The following is a 17,957-nucleotide window of genomic DNA, read 5'->3' on the forward strand; positions in this document are numbered from 1 at the left end:
CACGCATGGCAAAAACACGATTCAGCACCTGTCCCCGGGATAACCACCGAATATTAGAATGGAGCAGAAGTACCTCAAATTCAGAGCCCATTTCTTTACACAGCTCACTGAAGATGCGGTGCCTCAGAGCACTTTTTCGCACATAGTTCACACATTCCACCACAGTTTTTAATACTTCTGCCATTTTTGGAGGTAAGGTTTTTGTTGCCAACGCATGCCTGTGCAGAATACAATGCGTCACAATGATGTGTGGTGCATCGGCCTTTACTAGCGCACCAAAACCAGACTTTCTTCCCAGCATGACTGGAGCTCCGTCCGTACAAACTGCAGAAACCATATCCCATGAAAGATTGTTGTCTCTGAAGAAGTCATCCACAAGCTTCTTCACATCGGCTGCGTTCGTTGTTGTTGTAAGAGGCTTACAAAATAAAAACTCTTCTTTTATCATGTCGTCTTTCACATAGCGTACAAAAACAGCAAGCTGGCTTAGATCAGAAACGTCTGTGGTTTCGTCGAGTTGAAGGCTGAATTTTGCCGGGCTTGAAATCAGATCCGCAACTACTTGAGCCAAGATGTCTTTACTCATGTCTTCTATTCTGTCACTGACGGTGTCATTTGAAAGGGGAATTTGGGATAATTTACCTTCGGCCGCTGTTCCGAGTATCAGATTCGCCATCTTTAATGCAGCTGGTTTCACAAGTTTTTCACCAATGGTGTGTGGCTTGCCCTGCTTTGCGATCAGGTAAGCAACTTCGTACGATGCTGTCAGGATCGGTTTGTTAACAGGTACAAATCCAAGAGCAGGCAGAGTGGCCCTTTTATCGAATCTGGCTCTCTTCACCCTGAATTCAGCAAGTGTTGTGTTCTTGTATTCCCCGTCTCCATGCAGCTTCAAGAAGTGTTCCTTTAGTTTTGCCGGTGCAAGACTAGAGTTGCTCAACTTGGCGTTGCAAATCATGCAGATAGGACGCTCACTCCTATCACGTTCCGTGATACATGAGAATCCATGTTGTACATATTCGTCCGACCACTTTCTTCTTTTGCCCGACATAGTTAGTATGGATAAAATATTAAAGAAATCACACGACGTACGACAACAACAGTCACACGTTGACTACTGAGTACGCACTAAATTCCCCGCAGCGCTGATTGGCCAAGCAGTGTAGCATGATCATCTGCAGCCAGTGATGGCCAAGCGGGCCGTGTGTGTCATCACAAATTTACACAATAATTCAAGTGTGTCCGGACCTCCGTGGCGGGGGCTCTGCCGAACCCCTGAGATCGACTCACCGAACCCCTGGGGTTCGATCGAACCCAGGTTAAGAACCACTGCTCTAGACGCGTGTTTCTTGATGTGGATGAAAATCCACGAGACCACCACGGGGATAGAACACGCGACGTCCAAATACACAACAGGTATCGTCAGGGTCCGGGATCGAACCCATGGATTCCTGCGTACCAGGCTAGGGAGATAACTTATACTGGTAGGAACCTCCTGGTTCCACCAGCCCACATGGGATTATTGTGTCCGTTCGTCCGTCGTGCATCCAAAAATGGGAGGGGTGGGGTTGGGTGGAGAGGGGAGGGTGGGGAGGGGCTGGGTGGGGAGGGGTTGGGTGGGGGGTGGGGAGGGTGGGGCTGGGTGGGGAGGGGCTGGGTGGGGAGGGGCTGGGTAGGGGGTGGGAGGGGTGGGGCTGGTGGGGAGGGGCTGGGTGGGGGGTGGGGAGGGGCTGGGTAGGGGGTGGGAGGGGTGGGGCTGGTGGGGAGGGGCTGGGTGGGGGTGGGGAGGGTGGGGCTGAGTGGGGGGTGGGAGGGGTGGGGCTGGTCACCCCGTGGTGCCCTTATAAAACTCAACGTGTAACCTACTCACGCCGGCTCGTGCCCGCCCTCACAGTCGGGCATATTTGCGGAATACACCACGTGGTGCCGCCGTTGACCCTGGCCATTGACCGAGCAACCCAACGTTCCTACCAGCTCCCTCCGCAGGAATGTGTTTTTCGCACCGAAACACAGCAAGTTGATCGACAAAAGGGCCGTTCAAATACATTATACTACAGCACACGGACGATTTTAACCCCCCCTCGTCACACGGCGTCACAAAAAGTCAGACCCCCCTCAAATATGACGTCACAAAGCTCTGCCCAACCCTCCCCCCCCCCTCAAAACTAAAACATGCTTAAAATCGCTTTAAACTATTGTCATTGTAGTGCGTATTTAATGTGCCGCTGCACTCAGATGTTGTAGGAGAAAGCATGTATTTAAAAGGTATATTTAATTAAATAGAACGTGTTGTCTAGTTGTCTATGTTTATGTAAAGTTGCGCATTTTGATGTGACGCCACATTTCTCACCCCACCCCCCTCCTCGTCACACATCGTCACAAATGTCTGACCCCCCCCCCCCCTAGTGTGCAGTCGAGAGGTAATAAGAGTGGAGAATAAACGAGTTGGAGACTGCGGATGATGAGAATTACTTTTTTAATGTATTCCGATAACCAGACTTTAAATTGGCGAATGAACAGTTACGCGAGTAGTAGACAACCTTTTTAAAAAAATTACGAAATATATATATCACTATTAAATACATTCTAGTTGACTTAAAACACGCAAGGATGCCTTCTTTAACTTTGTGCACAGCTGTAACACGTGGTCGAATCAAAACAATGACGTAATGCTCAACGCGATTGGCCGCCGCCTCGTATACATTGGGTAGTGACGTCAACGCCCCCCAAGCCCCCCCCCCCAAGGCCCCCCAACCCCACCCCAAGCCCCCCCAACACCCCCTCCCCAAGGCCCCCCAACCCCACCCCAAGCCCCCCCAACACCCCCTCCCCAAGGCCCCCCAACCCCCCCCATGCCCCAAACCCCCCAAGCCCCCCCCCCAACATCCCCCGCCAAGCCCCCCCCCCACCCCTTGCGTTCCTGTGACCAATAGGCGAGCGAGAACCTCGGCAGTGGGCGCGCGGTGTCTCTCGTCTTCCAGAAGCGGTGGGCAGAGTTTGTATGGTGGGGAGGGGGACACAATAGGATTCATCTTCCTATTCATCTTCTTGGTTCTTTCGGTAATGTCACGTAGATAGAAAATAAAAAAAATATATATAAAATTACAATTGAAAATAGATTGAAAATAATAAAATAAAATAAACCCACAATAAAAATAAAAAATGTTTTAATAAAATTTCCATCTTCCTCTTCCGGAAGATACACCACTTAATGGGGTGGAAGGGGGGGGGGTCTACGTATTCCGGAAGATGTTTAAAAACGCGAGCACGTCTTCCGGAAGATAGGATCGCGTTACTGCTCTGCATAGGGGCGTCGCAGTATCGGTGGGGTCGGCGTTGAGCAGCAGCAGCAAGAGGATTTGAATTGTCTGGTAAAATAATAATCATCACAATTGTAGCCGGCAAATTAATCACAAAACTCGGGGGATGATGAAGGAGGAGGCTCGTAACATGGCCGCGCCGCTCGCTCACTTCGACGAAGATTGGCAAGATCTCTATGAGCTCCGCATGTCTCCTGCGAGAGGCTGCGAACGCAAGGCTGAACCGTGGAATTCGGATCTCAACGTGACATCCTCATCCCCTCATCAGCAGCAGCAGCAGCCACCACCACCTCAACATCTTCCACCGACATCATCGTCATTTAGTCCGGCAGCCGCTGTTGCTGCTGTTGCTGTGGGTGCTGCTAATGCGTCCGAGGTGTTTGGAGATGTTGTCACCGCTAGAATGTTGACGTCTACATCGTCTTCGTATAATATCTCCAGTGCAACAACCGCCACCACCAACAACATCGGTAGCAGCAACAGCGGCCACGTCGTCACGTCCAACACCATCATCAACGGCACCATCAACATCAGCACCACCGCCGCCAATGCCACCAACAACATCGCCAAAATCACGACCACCGCCACCACCAACAACATCGCCAAAATCACGACCACCGCCACCACCAACACCACATCGGCCGCGAAGGCATTGGCGGCGTCGTCTACCGATAATTTGGAAGACCTCGCCGACCTGGAGAGCTTCTCGGGCGAGATCGTGAGCTTCAAGTCCATGGAGGACCTGGTGAACGACTTTGACGAGAAGCTGACGGTGTGTTTCCGCAACTTCGACACGGACACGGGCTACATCGCGCCTGTCGTGCCGCTCGCCGAGCAGGGCTTGCTCAAGGACGACGAGTGAGTACCCCCACGTGGAGCACACGGGTGGTGGTATTGGTGGTGGTATTGGTGGTGGTGGAGGAAACTATGTTGATGGTGTGGACGAGGTGGTAGTGATGGGGTTGGTGGTCGTGATGGAGGTGTTGGTGAGGGTGGTGTTGGCTGAGGTGATGGTAGTGATAGTGATGATGGTGGTGGAGGAGGAGGAAACGATGTTGATGGTGGACGAGGTGGTAGTGATGGTGTTGGTGGTCGTGATGCAGGTGTTGGTGAGGGTGGTGTTGGTGATGATGGTATTGGTGGTGGAGGAAACGATGTTCATTGTGGACGAGGTGGTAGTGATGGTGTTGGTGGTCGTGATGCAGGTGTTGGTGAGGGTGGTGTTGGCTGAAGTGATGGTAGTGATAATGATTATGGTGGACGTGGTGGTAGTGATGATGTTGGTTGAGGTGTTGGTGGAGGTGATGGTGATGATAGTTTTGGTGGAGGAAACGGTGTTGATGGTGATCGTGATGGTGTTGGTGGAGGAGGTGATGATGGTATTGGTGTAGATGGTGGTGGAGGAAACGATGTTGGTGGTGGTAGTGATGGTGTTGGTGGAGGAGGTGATGATGGTATTGGTGGAGATGGTGGTGGAGGAGGAAACGGGGTTGATGTTGATGGTGGACGTGGTGGTAGTGTTGGTGGAGGAGGTTGTTGGATGTAGGGATGGAGGTGTTGGTGGCAATGATGGAGGTCAGGGGATATTGGTATTGGTGGTTGTGGTGGTAAATGTAGGGGAGTGGTAGTGTCGCAATTAGTGCGTTGCCCTACGAACCTGCCTACCCGGGTTCGATTCCTGATTACGGCCAACAGCAATGACGTTTATCTGAACCCGTTATGGGCCTCCCCTGGGTCGACTCAGCCTCAAATTAGTACCTGATGCGGTGTGTAATATATCAGCACTGGGGAGACAAAGGCGGCCGGGCGTGGTGCTGGCCACCCACCCCCTCGTCTGCTGTGGCGGCCTTCATAGGTGTTACTCGCTAACAGCTCTTGCCCCAACATTCTGTTTAAGGCTATACGGGGGATCTTTGGTGGTGATTGATGGTCGTGGAGATGTAAGGGGGTGGTGGTGCTGGTGGAGTCGGTGGTCGATATCTCTATTATTACAACAATAATTAGTTATAGTTCTGTCAATCTACTTCGAGACGAATGCTTTCCCAACACCGCACCGTTCTTTTTAACTACACTTCACTACGCTGGTCAGCTCAAGGTTGGTGAAGGGTGGTGGTCTGGGACGGGATCAGACGTCATTCGCCACTGACGGTAGCCGTGGGCCGGGAATAGAACGTTACGCCCTATACTTGAACTTGAATAATTATCAGTGATGCTTTCCCAAATATATAAATAAAGTGTATTGTAAATGACAGCATGGTCGAGGCTAACGACTGATCGGCAGCCAAACGAGGGAGTACACTCAAGAGGACGTTCTACCGTGGCGGTGGAGCAATGAAATCAGCTAGTGTGCAAACGCTAGCTTGATAGTCGCTATGGATAGATCTTGGCTCAATTATTAAATGTCAAGAATATGGCTGTTCCATTGCAGTCTTTAGCTGGGCGTGGCTTGCTGATGAGCCTTTGTCAGGGCTGAACTCTCCCATACCTCCCATGCCACGGACTGCCAGATGCCTGTCTGGAGGACGCTGCCTGTCAAAAGGTTCGCCATAGTTCTGTATATTTATTTGGTGGTCATGCATTGACTTTGTAAGTTACTTTTTGCTGGATTAAGTGTTTCTTTATTTGCATTAAACGGTTGTGAAAGTTCACCCGGGATCAAAAAGTTTCGCCGTTTTTTACCAATCAAATCTCACTGCAGAATGGGGCAAATATTTTAACATCATTATTTTATTTCCCAAATAGTGCATTTGTTAATGCTAAGGGAGGAGACATTTGTGTTTTTGTTGTAGAAGTGAGATGATGGCACAGTGGTTAGCTCATTATGCTTTGAACCTGGCACCCTGAGTTCGATTCTTACCCCGCTGTCTTCACCAATCCATAGTGTGATGAAGTATGTTGGAACACACACACCCCCAGTGACTGAACAGCATATGGACGTGCTCTTTGGACGACTTCATCCAGCAGTGGGCTGACGAAGGGTTGCACATGAATATTACAGTTATATTGCAGCAGACCTGGTGTCAATTAGAAATACAATTACAGGAGCGGTGTTAGCTGAAATTTTCATTGCATTATGATTGAAATTAAGAATTGCACATTTACAGTTGTGGTTGGTCCCACATCTGTAGTGGAATAATTCCTTCTACATGTTACTGTAAGCGTGGTGATTTGTCTGTATACAAAATTATTCATTCACCCATGACCCTTCCACTGTACATTTCATACACAACAGTAGCTAATAATAATATCCACTCTTGCCTCCGGAAAAATTAAGATGCTGCCACTTACATTTTGTCTATAAGGCTATTAGGAAACAGCAATTCATGTGTGTGAGCCATTGCACATCATGAATTGTGCAATCACACAAATTACATTGGACCATGCAACGGTGGTTCCATCGAGTTTTAATGTGTACGTAAATCAAGTCCTCAAATTAGGAGCAGGGCCTATTTTTAGGAAATGTTGTCGAACTAACCATCGGCCTCTGCCACGCAACACAGCACTTTCAATCCAGACGTCGTTGGTTCGATTCCATGTTCCGGGTGTGGCAGTTGAAACAATGAGAGCAAGCTTATTGAATCCCCCTCCCAGCGGCATGCCAGAATGTGAAATTGTAGTTGGTGCTCTGCATCTACATCAGCCATACGAAAGAAGAAGAGGAATGGCATGCCAGAAGGAAAATGAGCAATTGAATATATTCTCTGTTTTGTCTGCAACGGCAAGTGGGCACACTACTTACACTTGAAAAGTGACCGCACATTCTATGCAATGAATGATCGATGTTTCCTATGCAATGGAGCTTTAAAATTGTCTATCGCTTAAACACACGTACCTTCTTTTAGCAGGTTTCCAGCTCACTCAAATTTGTTTCCAAAAATATTGTTTCTTGTATTGTAAACAGGTTTAGAAATTCGGTTAGATATATTATAGTTACGCCTGTGGGTCACTAAAAGGTTCCTTGGAAGCCGAGGGCAGAACACCACATGGGGCCTCCTTATTCCAGCATCCACAGGCCCATTGTGGGCCTTCTTTTGTGCGAAACCCAGAGCACATTGCCCCTTTCACCTCTGCCTCTGGGCGGCCTTGATTATACCAGCAAAGGTTATACCAGCAAAGGTAGTGCTTCTTGCACTCCAGTTATTTTAGTCACCTGCACATGAATTGACTTATTTTGTGTGCAAGGGGCATTTATGGAATTTGTATGTTCCGTAGCATAGCTTGTCACGATGTTATTTATGTACGTGCGTTTTGTGTGGTTGCAGCAAGCAAACGAGCATCTAATTTATTTTCTGTTTGATTGCGCAGGTACGTCACTTGAGCGCATGCGTCAATTGACGGTGTGCCGGTCTGCATTACTGCACCTTGCTGCACCTACTTAAATATTAACGCAGGGATGTTGAGATCACATCGATCGCAAAAGACAGGGATTTTGAGATCGCATCGATCGAAAAACGCAAGCCTCGTGGCTTATATATTGCAGGCGCTGTATAAATATCGCGCCAATCAATATCTTATTTAATTTTCCCGGCAGTGTGTGCTGATTACCATCCAGCCCGGTTTGCATTGCTCTTCCTTTCCCAGCGGGATATGGGGACATAACAGAAAGCCATGTCTTGTTTGGTTAATATCATCATCATAATCAAGCAGCTGCAGTAGAAGCAGCGGCTGCCACGATCAATCCACTGCAGGATCAAGGCCTCCTTGTGCAGTGTTAGTCGTGGGGTGATGTTTGATCATACTTCCCCACGCTGATCAGTGCTGGTTGTTGACGGGGGGATCGTATATGTGGTGCATAATAGCACAGTACAAAAATGTGTCTTGCTGCACTGCCCATCTCGTAGCCCTCCACCTATGACAACCTGCGTGTGCATGGTGGTCACCCATCCAAGCATTGTCCAAGCCCAGCCCTGCTGCGCTTCCGAGCTCTGACGAGATCGGGCGGTGGTTTGGCACGGCACACTTATGCATTAGATGTAGCCTTGGAGGAGGCGATGCACACCAGGGTACATCATGTACGCTTTCGCTAATGTTGTCATGATGCTCTCTCGGCACAAAGAATGGCCAGTGCTGCGGAGCATTGCCAACGGCACCGTAATAAGCTCTACACATCAAGGGATGCGTAGATTGATTTAAAAAAAAGAGTCGAACAATCCTGTGTGCAAGGCTTGGGCTGAGCAGTCTGGGAGAGAAATGACGTACACCCATGACGCCTTCCCCGGGGATAAAAATGTTGCGTGCGACGGTGATTCTGCGCGCGTCACCATACACGGGCTGACCTTCGCCAGTCTCAATGGAACAATATCATCATCATCGTTATCGTCGGCCATGATCTATATACTGCTAGAGGAAGGTCTTCCCGTGCCATTGCCATACCACGCAGTCACGCAATGCGATAGTCCGTCTGGCTCTTGCACACGAGTCATTCCATCGCTATGTCTCCGCGATGGACGTCTTCTTTGTGGCGTGTTCTCTCCCTTGGCTTCCGCTCTGCTGTTAGTCTCGAGTCACCGGCCGTCTTGTACACAAAATGCAACGGCTACACTGAGATTGTAGAAGAAGGCGACAAAATCAGAAGAGGAGCCGGATACGATATAGGCGACATTTGAAGATGTTTTCCAGCAGTTCATGTTGGGGCAGTAAAAGGGATGCATGTGAGTGCTGCACTTGTTAACTATCTCATGATTAACTGTGACATCTCCTTCACCACGACCAATGAAAATTGCAAGCAGTTGTTGAAGAATTTGACACGTAGGTTTTTGCGACCAATCATATTCATAATAAAGGTTTTTGGGTTCGATCGCGTAAATTTAAACTCATAATAAATATAAATGTCGTTAACCCACCACCACCCGATACAGCCAATCAGTAAGGTTTGTCACGTAAACAAAACGTGCCAGTTAGTTAATTACTACTTCAACACACCGGTGTGTTGGAGAGTAAACCCACAACATTTACAATTTGAGTACGACATTTTCACTGGCGATTTCAACCAGCTTCATCAGGCGACTTGACAGAATTGTGAAGACGCCTTCCTGTTTCCAGTCTTATTATGAGCCACTGAAGATTTCCAAAAAGAAACCTGCAAAGTTGGGTGCTCAAGATAAATGAGTGCGATGGGAAAATAACGAGCGCACTTCTCAGGGCGAGTTGATGGCAGTGGAGCACCCTTGTGCAAGTGATGCACAGCAGTATTTCAATTTAATTAAAATCGAAAGAGCAATCGAAATTATATTGGGAAGCGGACAAAAGGTTGAAATTGGCCCATCAGTGACGGTGATTACCGGCCGTTAGTAATTGCATCAAAGCGGTGGTACTCGATGCCATGTTTCGTGTGTCACAACCCAGCACGGCTTTTCAAATTGTTCGGCTTTGTCGTGCATTCCGTGAGCACAGTTTAATTCACATTCTAATTAAGGAGCTGCTTTATAAACGACGTGGAAGCACGTGCTATGAACATCATTAGGTAGCATGCAGGCATGCAACGAGTCGCCCTTCCAACCACTGCAATTCGAAGAAATTCAATGAGCCGTGGCCAGCAGTTAGGTTCAATGTTAGGTTTTGATACAGCGTCATGCATGCTTATTGCATCTTAAAAGCGCTTAGGATACATTTTCACTGCTGGGTAGGGGTGAGGTGGGGGGGGGGATTTGAGAAGGGGGGGGGGAGTGGGGGGTAATTTAAGAAACTTGCACCATTGTTTCATCTGCCACCTCTGGGATTTCGAATCGAACCGGCGACCTCTGGATCGCCATTCTCGCGGGCGACCCGTTACACCACGGGTGACGGCTGCTTCCGATATTAGCGTGTAATTTGCGTAAACAATACATTTTCGATTCGCACACCCACGATCTAACGCGTGTTTTAACGAGCATAAATAAGCGGATTTAATCATGCGAAACATTGCTTGCCTCGTGCTTAGAGCCACCACCAACATTCCGTGGTTGCCCAAAAGTAGCATTTGCAAGAGGATGCTTGGACGCATTCGCAGCGGCGGGAGCCTGCGAAAGCAGCGTCGCCTTCGCGAGCCACGCCGTGCGATACGTGACCTTAGTCACTAAGCAACTGCAGGATTCAAAATAATAAATGTAATTCCGCAGACATTGTGTTCCACGTCGTTTGGGCGTGCGCGAGAACCGGTGGAGGCATGCCAAGCTGTCCGCCGCCTGCTGTCCTCATTAGTGACACCAGCGGGTGCCGTTTAACACGGGGAAAACGAGACACTTGAGCGATGAACGTAAACGTAAATAAACCAGACAGGTGACCATTCTTCCACCAACAAATGTATAATAACTGTTTCGGGAAGTTTGTAAATAAATACAAAAAATCCTAGTGATTTCCTGTTCAAATGAGCACAGTAGCGGTGTTCATCTCCCGTTCACAGCCCTAATTCAGTGGTGGAAATGTCACATTCCTATGGCAGGGGGATGAGTCTATCCATAGGACATCTGTTGATCTCCCCGTAAAGTGGGAACCCATTTTGATCGACCCTGAGGGATTATGGGCTGAGTTAACCCACAACCAGGATTTGAACTCGCATCCTTTTGATTGGGTCCTGGTCACTCTACCACTGAGTCGCTTGGTCGATTAGTAATAATACACATGAATTATGGATAGTGACCATCCAGTGCTCCCAGCGTGCCTTGCATGTCATGTGACGTGACATCACCATACAGTGTGTGTCATACACACAGCCTTGTTTTAGACCACCAAGAGTCTACATTGTGGCTGTATTATTTCAGCGGCAAGACAATGAGACAACCATATACTGAATTTCGATGTAAAGCTTTCGTGACTGCAGGGATTCATATTCTTGGTTCTTTCGGCAAAGTCACGTAGAAGGGAAATAATTAAATAATACAAATAAAACTATCAAATTCTCACGACGTTTTCTTGCTGTGGTTTTCACACCTGATGACGGTTGCTTGTGTTGCAATAGAAACGGCGTGATAATTTTGTTGTATTATTCGTATTATTTTATTAATGCCCTTCTTACGTGACTTTACAGAAAGAACCAAGAATATGAACCATACACTGGTTTCATCATTCTTAGAAGTTATCAGTACAGTACTTGCAATTTTTTGAGTACTGCCACCTTTTGGCCAATCGGCCTATAGGCCGTACAGAGCAATGTTTTCCAAAGGCGTTTCTGTAAAGCCAGTACATTGAACTGGCTTTCGATGTCTGTGTCTCATCAGCAGAGCGTAACCTCAACGACGATGAAGCAGACACCTGAATGTGTTTGTTATTTGTTTCCCACGGGTTCACGGTAAAAACAGTGGTGTCATTTTCAGAGTGTTTAACACATAGACGGTCTTTCAATTACTGTTACGATGCTTGTTCACTTAGCAGAGCATCACTGTGTCTCATGACTTTCTCAGGAGCATCCTGCAAAGTACATTTTTTGTCACAGTAGGGGGCGGTGATTGCTATATATAATCCCAAATAAGTAATTTCCGGTGTAATTTTTCACATAGGAGAAAATTTGTACCATGACGCAGACACACCCATGGCCTAATCTTGTGAATGACGGGATTTTGAACACGCATTACGAAGCACATGGCATGTCATTTTACGGTTAACATACACGCAGAAATAACCAGGACGGCTGCAGGATTCGACACTACGAACCTCTGCAAAAAGCAGCGAATGCCCTGCCGCTAGTCCACATCGCCACCGTGAAGGGACGAAGAACAGCCCAATATCTGAGTGTGCCCAACCTGGCCTGCGTGACAGCTGGGGGCAGGACGGTCTACTCGAACTGTGCAATAACCTCTGGTGCCCGCTGGCCCACGAGCGGCTTTTGCTCTGTGGCGGGAGGGCTTCTGGCAGCCGACAATTGTTCACGACGTGCATGACGTTTCCAACGAATGACGATGTAACATTTTGTCGCAGTGAAAAATTTTGATCTATGTGGTGTGTACATGCAACTGCATCTGGAGTTGCTGCATGGAATAATCAGGCCATGCACATCCACAGGGACGAAAGGAAGATGTTTTAGGTGAGGTACGATTTTAATCACTTAGGCCAAGGGTTTTAAATTCCCATTAATGTCAAATTAAGTTGGGCTCTAATGCATTTCACGACGCTTAAAACTAAACATTTTCAGGGATGGGGATTTGTGATCCCATTATGCCATGCAAGAGCTCACAACCGTTACAATAAACAATTCTCTACCAACTACCTGGTTACAATCAGAAGTTAGAGTGCTCTTTTCAGTAGCTAATTCTGTGGGCTTGAGCAGGATCCCGTCGCTAGCAGGGATCGCAGCCGGTGGCTGAGGAGTGGCAGCGAAAGAAGGGAATGCGGCTGAGAGAACGTCCACAATGGATATGGAGCGATGAGCTCAGCCTTGTTTCTTTCCTTCCATTTTCGAGAACACGCAGGGTGTAAAAAGTGCGCGTGGTTTTTAAGTTGACTTTTAACGGCAGCCGTCTTTGCATTCCTACCGTGTAATCCTGCCTAATGTGCCAGGTTATTGCATTATAAAGCAATACCCACTGAGCAGTGAACACATGTTAATGCCGGAAAAAAACGCAGCCTTCGCGAGCCCTTAAGTAGGTTACATAAATTAATTGTAAGTAGTGTACTTTGGGAGGACTCGGAGAACATGGCCTTGGGCACTTTACTCTCTTATGCTTCCGTTTGGATTCCTGCGAACAATGAATCGTGCACTGAAGGCTGTGCAGTTTTGTCCCATCATGACAGGTCGCTCGGAAGTTCTCCATATGATGAAAGACTCGCTTACGCAAGCAGTACACTCGCATTTTGGTTGAGGTTGTTAAAACGACTCTGCGCACAGCACCGTCAGCAACGCATGACCAATCATAGCATCTGCAGATTTCGAGCGTCACTGATGATGGCCAAAGTGACGACCGTTATTGTGATGACGAAAATGTAAGAATTCACCCGATTTTACTGACTGGATTGTCATAAAATCGTCATCAAACTAGAAATGCTCTTGCGTTGGAGACGTAAGATTATCAGAATAAAAAAAATCAGTCCTTATTTCTGTATCTTAATGGATGCCACGGGCGTTGTTTGACTATGTATCGCCAACGCTTTGAAAATCACCGACTGAAATGTGGTGAAAGAGAGCTTCATAGCTCGCTGGAATTCTCTGAAATAGACAAAGGAGGTCAAAATGCACGTCGACGCTACTGAACATCTCGCTGCCCTTGCAGAGGAAGATCGGCCACGGTGGACGTATTAAAACCGCAGGAGTGGCCGTGTACTATGGAGGACCTCACCAGAGCTAAAGACCGGGTCACAACATCATCATCATCTTGGGGCAGATAACGGACAAACATAGGAGAGTGGTGGCACGGCACGAGCAGGAGGTGGGGCAGGGGGGAGGAGAAGTGCTGATTGGTGAAGGGAGCATTCCCGGACCTTTTTAGACGTTACTTGGCACCGACATTAAACGTGGTCGGGAATTCAGACCCGAGTTTTCAAGTTCAGGGGACAGTGCGCTAAACCACTGCGTCACAATTCCGCCCAAAAAAGTTTGTAAGCATACTGAAACACAAAGATTCCTGTTTTCGCTTTTTAGAGCATAGGGGCAGGTACTGTCAGTGAGAACGTTGACGAATTGTCACGATTCGGAGTTTCACAATTCAATTGAATAATTGGTTTAAGTCAAACAATCATTGTTTTAAACAGAGTGGTAAATGCAGCACCTAAAGTAGTCGGTAGGTACTTCAGAGTTATGGACAAGTTGAGTCGGGAAAGCTGCCCAATGACTCTGCCCAAAACATTTGAAGGGCTGTGCATCTCTGCCTCCCGAGCAGTTGCCTTTTAAATGCGCGTACAATCACACGCAACCACCCACAGCTTAGCACACAATCTAGCAATCGCGTACGATCTCAGTCTCCTTAATTACAGCTAAAAGTGTGAGCTTACAGCTGCTTTAACAGCGAGTCAAATAAGCAGTTCAATTAAGAGTTGTGCACATTAACGCAGTTAAAAACAAACCGTGGCACTCTTATCAACTCCACGGTTAAAGCAAGCAGCGCGGTGGTGATGTCCTCATTTGGCGGGCTAACATACTTGGCGTGGTAATTACAATCGTGGGCTTCTGTGCATTCTTTAAAACTAGTGAGGGTGCTCAGAATGTAAAACGAGCCAAAAAGGAAATTAACACGAACTAAACTGGCCACTAACCCCACCCCCCAAAACTGCTACGTGATAAGTGGTGAGGATAGCCCCAGTTCACGAACGTGGCATCACCTCCTGCACGTCCAGGTGGGGCTCACGAGAGCCAATTGAATCATGTCTCTTCACATTGTGGTGGGACTGTTCACAAGCTCTCCGTCAAAAATAAAAATCTATTATGCGCTTTTACCGTGAACCCGTGGAAAACAAATAACTAACACATTCAGGTGTCTGCTTCATCGTTGTTGAGGTTACGCTCTGCTGATGAGACACAGACATCGAAAGCCAGTTCAATGTACTGGCTTTACAGAAACGCCTTTGGAAAACATTGCTCTGTACGGCCTATAGGCCGATTGGCCAAAAGGTGGCAGTACTCAAAAAATTGCAAGTACTGTACTGATAACTTCTAAGAATGATGAAACCAGTGTATGGTTCATATTCTTGGTTCTTTCTGTAAAGTCACGTAAGAAGGGCATTAATAAAATAATACAAATAAAACAACAAAATTATCACGCCGTTTCTATTGCAACACAAGCAATCGTCATCAGGTGTGAAAACCACAGCAAGAAAACGTCGTGAGAATTTGATTGTTTATTTGTATTATTTAATTATTTCCCTTCTACGTGACTTTACCGAAAGAACCAAGAATATGAATCCCTGCAGTCACGAAAACTTTACATCGAAATTCAGTATATGGTTGTCTCATTGTCTTGCCGCTGAAATAATACAGCCACAATGTAGACTCTTGGTGGTCTAAAACAAGGCTGTGTGTATGACACACACTGTATGGTGATGTCACGTCACATGACATGCAAGGCACGCTGGGAGCACTGGATGGTCACTATCCATAATTTGTGTGTATTATTACTAACCGACCAAGCGACTCAGTGGTCGAGTGACCAGCACCCAATCAAAAGGATGCGAGTTCAAATCCTGGTTGTGGGTTAACTCGGCCCATAATCCCTCAGAGTCGATCAAAATGGGTTCCCACTTTTCGGCGGCGGCGGCGTCACGTCGTGTCGCCGTTCACATATGTCTACGTGATGCCTGATGGGATCCGTTCGCCGTGATGGAATGAAGGCCCTGGTTTCCACGTTGGCGGAGGTGAGCAGAGAAGGATGTGGACCGTGTTTTAAAAGAGCCAGATGTCTTGAATTGTATCTGGCCATTCGGTAAAACATTTATTGTGGGAATAAAAATATACATCGTGCACTACTTTCGAAGCACCACTCGTACACACAAACGCGAAGTTCAAGCTTGCGCATTTGGCGATTGATATTCCAGTGATGGCTCTCCCTTGCCAGAAATGTCAACTATTATGTATAAATATTTTTTTTTTCCCTTTCAGAGCAATGTAATTGACAAATGTGTTTCGAGTTTTGTTGTTATTTGCGCTTGTGTTCCCCTGGCAACGCAGAATCAGACACGTTTTGTTATTCAGCTGTGTGGCTTTCTGGCCTGCAGAGCTGGGGGGGGCACGGGGGGAGGGGGCTCCATGATAAGGGATGGTGTTGGTGGTGGGGGGGGGGCAGGAGGTTGAGGCTGCGGGTGATGAACGTTGGCCCCGCCTGCAGTCCATTTTGCCACCGCTGAGCGATTATAAATATTTTAAAAAGAGCACGCATACTTAATTAGCGAGCGGCAAAACACGTGCCGTGTGCTCTCGGCAGTCGCTGATAAAGGGTTGGAGGAATGCGTAGGCATAAATAGGAATTATCGCATTCGTTAAGCGCCTCTGCGCACGCCGCGTGTACATAATTGTAGCGTCGCGTGCCACTCACGGACTGCGGAATTATTATGTTTAAAAGCAGAACTATTGACACAACGTGGCACGGCTTTTGCCAGCTATAACCCGATTGGATGTAGCAAGCCGCAATATCTGTCTCCAGAACGTTTTTTTTTTACCCTGTTTCTTGGAATGTCATACAGCGTACACTCGATCGCATGTACGGTGACATTTCTTTTCCAATACTTGGAAATGTTAACCTGCACCTCTGAGACCTTTTCATCCTACCTCGTGTTGCTAATGTTGCATCTGTATCTATGGCCCCTTTTTGGCAATCCACTGCTGGTGAGGGCCCCTGCGACCAATGGCGTGCGGATTGTGGGAGTTATTTGCCCCATCCCTTCCCCGTGCTGGTCAATACGCGCCTGTGGAGGCAATGGTGCCCAGGGCTGACTCGGATGTCTGATGTTAGCTGTGGCAGGGCATTAAACTCAGGTCTCCAGGTTCATTAGTACAGTACTGAACATGTTGTGTTTTGGGTTTTTTTTTCTAACCATGTGAGAGCTGACTGGGTGAGCGCATCTCTCGTGCATTCACAGCAAAAAATACCATAAAGCATTCAAAGCATACACACACTAAAGTGCAGGTGTGAATATAAAACAAATACACTGTGAGCAAATATAAATTTCACTAAATAATATTTCTAGTATTTGCATGCGTTTTTTTGTTTCATTTACTGGCAAACCATGTTACTCCAATGCAGTATGTGAGAAATGTATTAACATTGCCCATTTAGCAAAAGCAATTCTTATTGTGATTAGATCCCCAAGATGGCTTCTGCGTTAAGGTCAGCAGAGCTTAAGGAAAGCCTCTACAGCTTGCTCGGGGTGCGTGGCCTTTTCTACGGCACGGCTTGTACACAGAGGGCGACGATAAATAATTCTGCACAGCCTGACGGCGGAGGGAGGGGATGGATGGGCGGGCGGGTGGGCGTTTGGGCAGGGGACAGTCCTGAGCACGTGCGTGTGTGCGCGCGCGGTAGCGTAGCCTCAAGGTGCACATGGCCTGGCACAAGCGTCCTGGTGACGTCACCGCCACTTAGTGGCGAATGGCGGTTGTTGTTGTAGCGGTTAACGCTATGCCACACTACGAACCTGGCGTATCGAGTTGATTTCCCGTTCACGGGCAACACCAGTGACAATTCTCTTTACCGGTTCTGGGCCTCCTCTAGGTTGACTCGTCCTCAAATGAGTTGCTGGTGCGATGTGAAAACATCACCACTGGGGAAACAAAGGCGGCCGGATGTGGTGCTGGTCACCCACCCCCTCGTGTGCCGTGCCGGCCTTCATAGGTGCTCGCTAACAGCACTTGCCCCTACAGTCTATTAAGGCTATTCGGGGGATATTTGTCTTTGTGCACGCCGAATGTAGGGAGCATTAGTATAGGGGTTAGCGCATTGACGACATGGTGTAGCGAATATCTTAGTCGGTGTTGTGAGCCTCCTGTAGTTCAACACGTTAACGCTACGCCACACTATGCAATGATGAAAACATCAGGACTGGGGAGACAAAGGTGGCCAATCGTAATGCTGGCCACATTATACCCCCCTTATGCTCCTCAATATGCGCTCGCTAACAGCACTTTGCTAACAGCCCCAAAAGCTTGAAATTGATATCCGGGGGGATCTTTGTCTTTTTTGTACGTGCGCGGAATGCTGGGCAATCGCCCGGTAAAGCGCGATAATCCTGCCTTCTGCCAAA

General features: G+C 47.7%; 1 protein-coding gene across 3 annotated transcripts in view; it reads left to right on the top strand.

The window, feature by feature from the left end:
- Nucleotides 1-3,244: 3,244 nt before the first annotated feature.
- Nucleotides 3,245-17,957, top strand: part of LOC116947329 (fasciculation and elongation protein zeta-2-like) — a 57,354-nt gene continuing 42,641 nt past the window's right edge. For 2 of the 3 annotated variants that reach the window (XM_032962930.2, XM_032962931.2), the window contains exon 1: nucleotides 3,245-4,178. In XM_032962930.2, the coding sequence (XP_032818821.2) occupies nucleotides 3,427-4,178 (752 nt within the window). In that variant the 5' untranslated portion in view covers nucleotides 3,245-3,426. The remainder of the gene's footprint in view (nucleotides 4,179-17,957) is intronic. The other variant, XM_032962932.2, reaches the window with a different exon arrangement.

Source organism: Petromyzon marinus, chromosome 29, assembly GCF_048934315.1.
Source record: "Petromyzon marinus isolate PM22_M1 ecotype Great Lakes invasive population chromosome 29, UKy_Petmar_22M1.pri1.0, whole genome shotgun sequence".
Lineage (NCBI taxonomy): Eukaryota > Metazoa > Chordata > Hyperoartia > Petromyzontiformes > Petromyzontidae > Petromyzon > Petromyzon marinus.